At 44.4% G+C, this 7067-nt stretch overlaps 2 protein-coding genes across 2 annotated transcripts in view; both read right to left on the bottom strand.

Moving 5' to 3' along the window:
- ddx18 (DEAD (Asp-Glu-Ala-Asp) box polypeptide 18) overlaps positions 1–5092 on the bottom strand; it is a 6414-nt gene extending 1322 nt beyond the window's left edge. Inside the window, exons 1-12 of the mRNA XM_035676032.1 lie at positions 4939–5092; positions 4459–4623; positions 4209–4373; positions 2538–2673; positions 2316–2416; positions 2010–2209; positions 1763–1877; positions 1311–1450; positions 1063–1224; positions 581–733; positions 298–411; positions 58–114 (exon numbers count right to left, since the gene is read on the bottom strand). Coding sequence (XP_035531925.1) covers positions 58–114; positions 298–411; positions 581–733; positions 1063–1224; positions 1311–1450; positions 1763–1877; positions 2010–2209; positions 2316–2416; positions 2538–2673; positions 4209–4373; positions 4459–4623; positions 4939–5047 — 1617 coding nt within the window. The 5' untranslated portion in view covers positions 5048–5092. The remainder of the gene's footprint in view (positions 1–57; positions 115–297; positions 412–580; positions 734–1062; positions 1225–1310; positions 1451–1762; positions 1878–2009; positions 2210–2315; positions 2417–2537; positions 2674–4208; positions 4374–4458; positions 4624–4938) is intronic.
- Positions 5093–5523: 431 nt separating this feature from the next.
- Positions 5524–6907, bottom strand: LOC118338733. The gene is made up of 2 exons (XM_035676037.1): positions 6672–6907; positions 5524–6599 (listed from the first exon to the last, which is right to left on the bottom strand). The coding sequence occupies exons 1-2, from the start codon at positions 6735–6737 to the stop codon at positions 5949–5951; spliced, it is 717 nt and encodes a 238-aa protein (XP_035531930.1). The 5' UTR covers positions 6738–6907; the 3' UTR covers positions 5524–5948.
- Between the last annotated feature and the right edge of the window lie 160 nt (positions 6908–7067).

Below are 7067 nucleotides of genomic sequence, written 5' to 3'. Positions count from 1 at the left end.
GACAACCAACCAGCAACTTAATGATATATACTGGAACTGGAGAGGTAGATTTCTTACCTGGGACTGGATATCGGAGATTTTACTCCAAGAAAAGTCAAACTCGCTCAATGGGACCTGGACAACATAGGACACGTGTGAATAGAGGCAACTCCCATTTAAAGACGTGACACATTAGTATCAGTAAAGGCTGCAAAAACTGACTGTAAAAGTGCACATTTTGGAATTATGTGACGCTATAAAGAGGAATTAGCAACCAGCTGTGTGTTTAAATGAAGACAGGCTTTTTTAGATAGTTACCTTTGCCTGTTTCAGGAAGCGGAGGAAGCCGAGCTCTTCCGGTCGGAGGATCAGGAGCGCGTGCCCTCTGCCATTGATGCCTCTGGCTGTCCTGCCCACCCTGTGGATGTACTCCTGTGGAACGAGAGTAGAGTTTAAAAGTCTTAATCTGGGACTCAAAAAGTGCCCTTCAAGTCAGACCAGTATTTAAGGAACGTCGTTGGTTAAAACCGGGTTTCTCTTGTTTTTATTTCTTTGCAATTCTGAATTAGTATCTTGTTGTATTGTGACGTAGTTCTGATACCTTTGGGTCATCTGGGGGGTCGTACTGGACGATCCAGTCCACCTCAGGGATGTCGAGCCCTCGAGCTGCCACGTCAGTACACAGCAGGATGCCGGAGTCAGCGTTGCAGAACTGGAAGAAGGTGGTGGTACGTTTGGTCTGCTTCTGCTTGCCCTGTGAGACAGACGGAGAAACAGTTGCAGCTGAGGCTTCTGAATACCACATGACTTCAGGATAGGGCTGAAACAATTATTTTAATTATCGTTTGGGTCCATAGAAAGTCCGAAAATGTTTATCACTGTTTCTCAAAGTCCAAGGTGAGATTAATGTCATACTAAAACCAGAAAATATTCACATTTGAGAAGCTGAAATCAGAGAATTTGGACATTTTTTCTTTAAAAATGACTCAAAATTATTAATTTAATAGTTGAAAGGGAATTAATTAATGAACCAATCATTGCAACTCTACTTTATGATGCTCAAAGGTAAGTGATTAGTCTTACGTGGATGGCCATGACAGGCAGGTCGATGTAGTTGAGTAGTTCATAGTGGAATTTCACAGACATACAGGAAGAGAAGAAGACCATCAGCTTCTTCTTGCGGTTCTTCTTCAGGAACGTGAAGAGCAGCAGGAAGCGCTTCTCTGACGGGCAGACTACATAACCCTGAAACACACCAAACACCCCTTTATATATCAGTTTATTTATAGTATATACGGTAACAGACTGAAGAGAGATGTAGCGGACTGCACCTGCTCCAGGCCATCTACAGTGGCGTTGTCTTTGTTGTCATCCACGCCGACATAGAGGGGCTCTCTCTTCAGGGAGATACGGGCCAAGTCCTCCACCTTACGGGTCTGAGTGGCGGAAAACAGCATGGTCTGTCTCTTCTCTGGAGGAAGCAGAGGCACAAACATTAAACAGTGATGTAGAGAGTAAACTGCACACAGCCTGTGGAAACGGCTGTATTGGGCTTTTTGTGGCTCTAGTCTGAGAATCATAACTCGGCTTTGCTTTGGTTTGGTTCGGAGATTTTAAACAGAAACGACCGGACACAAAAACATGGGTCTGATAAAAGATGCCAGGTTGCATATTGGGAAGGATCCAGTGTTTTTGGAGCACATTACAGACTGAAATATGAGCCTTTGCTACAAAAACAATCCAATGACAGAGGAAGGAGAGTTCAGCAGCAGTAGATACGTACTCGGCAGCAGTTTGATGATCTGCTTCAGTTCCTCCTCGAAGCCCACCTCCAAGATACGATCGGCCTCGTCAATAATCAGACACTGTAGGTTCTTGTACATGAATCCAGTGGTATTCTGAAGACACAAGAGTCTTTTTTAATATTCTTATACAAGCCGGAGCAATTCAATTGACAGAAATAGTACATACAATAGTTCGAGAAACGTTTGTAGTGAGATTTGTGTGCGGTATATCCCGTCAGAACTCACCTGGAGGTGGTCCAGCAGACGGCCAGGAGTGGCCACCAGGATGTTGACACCGTTGGCCAGTCTTTGGGCCTCAGCTGAGCGGTTGCTGCCGCCCATAATCAGACCAAAGGTGTGCACGTGGTGCGCCATCAGCTCCTTCAGCACACCGTACGTCTGCATTGCCAACTCGCGCGTGGGAGAGAGGATCACGACACCGGTTCCTGCGGAGAAAGAGAAGAGGAGGTTAGTTAAGGACTCAACTTACATCATTCAGTTTGAGACACCAAGCTTTACGCTATTATTATATTCAATTAACAGGAGTATTACCGTTCCTGGGCATGAACTTGAGTTTGTAGATGAGCTCTATAGACGGGATGAGGAAGGCCAAGGTCTTACCGCTACCTGTCTTGGCAGCAGCCAGAACATCCCTGCAGAACAAAAGCAAACACAAACACTGTAAGTATCCACAAGGTCATGAAATGGCTGTCAAAAGACCTGAAACCCAGTTTGACATCAGCTACAACCAACAGGGGAGGATCTGAGACTCACCTCCCCTCCAGCAGGGGGCGAATACTTTTGTGCTGGATCTCAGTCATGTGTTCGAAGCCCATCTCCTTCACTGCTTTCAGCGTGTGCTCGCTCACCAGCTCAGTGAGAGAGGCAAAGGATGTGTCCTCGAATGCTCCTGAAAGTCAACAGTCAGTGATGAGTGCAATGCTCTCCCTAAAGCAGATCCCATTTAACCAAAAGGCCAAAAGGCGGAAGTGTGAGAAAACAGAAAACAGGTTTTTTTTTTTCTGGCGAGATAATCGGCCGTGGGAATCGAGTGTCCTTGCAGTCGCTCCTGTCAGGAGAATCACCGGTGACTCCTCCCAAAGACAACCACAAGAGTCTCTGTATGCCTTAGTTGACACCCGTTTCATGATGGAAACACTGAGCGGGCAACACATAAAGGCAACGCAGCTGAAATGTGGTCAACATTGGTGAACTGGTCTGTAAATAGACCGAATAGGATTTTAATGTTAGATAAAGAGGAACAAAACTATATTTCTGGTCACTGAGTGAACCCACAACGTGCGACAGAAACTAGGTTATGATCTGCTTTCTTAAAATAAGAAACACGGTTAAATAAAAAAGGTTTCCTGTTCACCCACCAGGTTAATAATGTAGTTTATATACACATGTGTATGAGTGAGAGATGGACAGGAGAATCTACCACTGTAACAACAGTGTCGATATTTAAAAAGGAAAGATCAGTACTTGTAGCTTTCTGTCTATGCGTCTAAAATAATTCAATAAACAGTGAACAATGTAGCACTGATGGTTTCTTTTATCTGACATTCAAACACCTTTATGTTCCTTAACATCTCCATTCGAGCAGGACAGGACCATTACAGACAGCTGCAGTGAGACATTCAGAGCCAGAGGCAACACTACACAGCTGAGCTGTAAAAATAATAATAATAATAATAATGAAGTGGTGGATGGATTTTTAACTTATTTTGTGACTGAATTACTGTCAACCTCTATAGTTTCGTTATTGATGAATATAATGAGCATGAGGGAAAAGTTAAACCAGGTCTGTGTCCACTAGAACATAAAATATAGAGTTCTGCTTCCTGTTTAAACAGTTTAACTCTCTTAAACTCTCAAAACTTATTTTCTCCTCATTTGCAACCGTGTTTTAATGGATTTTTATACCAGAAATTGCCATAAATATAAAGTTTAGACAGACACTGATGGTCTGATGATTGATTGAAGAAAGTAATCTATGTAGACACATTTGACACACACTTCTCTTCTCCTCCACAGTGCTTTGAATGAGATATCATTATTAAGTGAACTGGATAAAGTCCTCTAAAGGAACATGTATTTACAGTCTCTAGTTATGTAACTTGCACTGCTGTAGTCTTTCTGTTTAGGTGACATTTAATTCAGACCGGAGCAGCGTTGGACGCGTTACTACGACTGACATTATTATTATTATTATTATTATTATTATGTTTTAAATGAACCTGCAGTGTCTCAGTTTTTATTGAAAATGACTCAGACATGAAAACTAACGTGTGAAACTGCCATCGCCTGTACATACATACGTCTGAAAGTGACTCCTAAATAAAAACTGAATGTGTATTTTATCTAACAAACGTCTGAAACCAGGTTTCTTCCTCACTACAGACGCTCCTCTTCATCTTCTGGACGTAACCCTTTCTGTAGTACCTGTTAAACCAGAAGGGAGCTCAGGTTGATCCTCCTCTTCCTCCTCATCTGACGCTCCCTCTGGTTCGTCAGGAGACTTTTCTCCATCTTCATCCGCTCCTTCCTCCTCCTCCTCCTCCTCCTCCTCCTCTTCATCTTCTTTCACTGTTCTGGTCTTCTTTTCAGCTGGAATGAAGACACTGTAAGTTAAATACACCAACCACCCAACATGTCCTAACTTTAGGTTAACAGAAACTCGTCCAGCTGTTACCTGGTGATCCAGATGTGTCAGGGAGCTTTCTTTTCTTCTTTGACTTCTTCTTCAGAGGAGTTTCTTCTGCTGTGGTCTCCTCTTTCTGTTCTTTCTCGGGCTTGTTGTCAGTCTTACAGGCAGCTGCTGGATCCTCACACTCCTCCAGCAGCCCGTTTCTTTTACCTGATTAACAAAACCACAAACAAACTGTAAACATCTAGTTATTCTTCATATGATTAAAACAAAAACACTCAGTTGTGTTTACACTTTTCTGCTGCTTTCTCTTAAAGGACAGCTGTCTTTGGGAACCTGCATGTGTTACATAATGTTATGAATTAAGATAAAACACATATAAATCCCCCAAATTTAACATTTTTCAGCTCCTGATCACTAAATCGTGGCGTGAGGAGCTAACGAGGCTAGTTCGTCCCCTCGCGTCCGGAAAACAAACAACAACAACCGGACACTTTGACATTTATCTCGTTCACTAACACATACCGGCCTCCTCTTCCTCCTCGGCTCGTCTCTGCAGCACTTTTCGCTCTTTGTTCTTCTCATTTCGTTTCTGGATTTTCTTCCGCAGAAGCTTCATCTGCAGGTCGGCCATGGCACCACGTGTGTGTGAGTCAGGACCCCCTTCAGAGGCGCCACACAAAGTGCCTGAGTGGAAACCGCTGGGGGGGCCTCGCATAAACGCACAGGCAAAGAATAATCTCCTGTAAGGCTTTTATATCTATGTTATCCATTTAGGAGATACATTAATTAATAAGAAGCGATGGCATGAGGTTATAAACAAACACGACGCAATATAAATGGCGTGGTATCAGCTGTATGGATGATGGGGGAATACAATACAGGCATTGTTATTAAAATACTTTTGTCTTTTTATTGCTGCAAGATTCATTTTAAAGGTTTTTGAAGGTAAAATAAGCAGTGAATCCACAGAGGAGTGCGACAGAAGCTCTGCCTGAGTGAATATATTCACAGCACCATCTGCTGACCAGTGGTTGCAACTGTCTTCCTCCTAAATACAGACATCATGCAAAAGAAGAAACTATTCACACAAAGAACAGAAAGGCCAACAAGAGGGGACGACTTTAATGGTAGCAGAACATCAGGACATCCATTAAACGTCACCTCGGAACAGCTCGTGACTTTAGTTATTTGTAAAGCTGTGAGTGAAAGACATCCAAAGGTTGTTACTTCAACACTTACAGACCCTATGAACTGTTTTCTGAAGGTATTTGTTCATTAGAAACCAGATATCTTCTGTTTGAAAAGGCAGCAACGTCTCTTCTCTTTGATTCGAGGTGTTAGAAGCTCTCGTACTTCAGATTCCTCTCTATCTCTGGTCACAGGCCCGTATCTTGAAATCCTCCTCAAAGTGCGACTCAGTGCTAAAACGTTAGAGAACATTGTTGATATTTACTGTTGAATAACTAATTTAAGTCTAAAAAAACCCGACCGAATCAGGAAACAACAGCGGCCACAACTCTAAATCTAAACTGTCAGGCCTGCGGAAGTGTCTCCTCCTCAATCTTGACCATGTGTGTTTCTCTTTTGATCTCAGCAGCCTGAATAAAAGCCTGAGAGCTGTTTTCACTCATCCCCTCCAGCGCTCGGCTCTGCTGGACGCTCTGACTCCTGCACGTTCTCCTCCCGTGCTTCACCTCCTCCCATCTCTGCATCCTCCCTCCGACCTCACCCCCTTTCTTCCTCCTCAGCAACCTCTGCCTCCAGGAGCAGCTCCTCCACGGCGCGCTCTCCCCCATCCCGGGCGCCCGAACGCGCCGCCTCTGCAGGTCCTCCTCCACCGCTTTGAACACCAGGTCTGTGATGTCTCGGCGCAGTCTCATGAGCACCACGGGGTCTTCAATCTGACGCATATCCGCCAACATCACCTCTGCAAACTGGCTCAGTATGTCGTGTTTGGATGCGTTTGCCGGCCGGTCCGGGTCTGTGACTTGGGGCTGTGGGTTTGGGCAGGGCAGGGGAGCGGGGGTCTGGATGGGGGAGGCAAACTGGGGTTCTTCGTCCAGATGTTGTGCAGTCACATCGGCTTCCAGCGGGCTACCGAACGAGCTCCCCATCTCCTGGTCAACGCTCCCTTCGGTCTCCAGCTCCTCGTCGTCCTCTTCGCGATCATCGAGCTTTTCCTCCTGCGAGAAGTTAAACGTGAAGATCAAGCAGGGAAGCATGTGGAGGAGTTTCTGTGTTGGTTTGAAGCTTACCAGGTAGGATTCGCCTCGCCTGCGGACGATGTAAGGCTTCAGGAAATCCAGTTTCTCCCTGAGCATCTTTTGCTGGACAGTGCTGACCCTCTCCGGATGCCACAGCACCCTCCCGTACTGAGTCCGCAGGGATCTGGATCTTCTCTCAACATCAGACACTGCCAGGAAAAAGGAAAATATGCTATCTGATTGTGACTGAGCAGTTGTGATTAAGTAGTAAAGAAGTGATGATGAACTATAAAGACTATATCTCATATGTTGCGTATTGTAAATAAAGCCTAATTTAACATCCTGTCAGCCAATTCCTAATAAATAAACTTAAATAAAGTGAGTTCAGCTGCGTTCACTTCTCACTGTGCATTATTTTAAAACAGTTTTATTAATTAATTTTATTTA

Source organism: Morone saxatilis, unplaced genomic scaffold, assembly GCF_004916995.1.
Source record: "Morone saxatilis isolate NCDOM2014 unplaced genomic scaffold, NCSU_SB_2.0 Contig5, whole genome shotgun sequence".
NCBI classification, from domain to species: domain Eukaryota; kingdom Metazoa; phylum Chordata; class Actinopteri; family Moronidae; genus Morone; species Morone saxatilis.
Note: the sequence above shows the minus strand (reverse complement) of the source record. Positions and strands in the feature narration are given on the sequence as shown.

Excerpts from the sequence above, each read along its gene's own strand:
- LOC118338733 (XM_035676037.1), bottom strand. The coding sequence starts at position 6,737 with ATGCTCAGGGAGAAACTGGATTTCCTGAAGCCTTACATCGTCCGCAGG. Across the intron at positions 6,600-6,671 it reads GGCGAGGCGAATCCTACCTG|GAGGAAAAGCTCGATGATCG; the intron begins GTAAGCTTCAAA and ends AACTTCTCGCAG.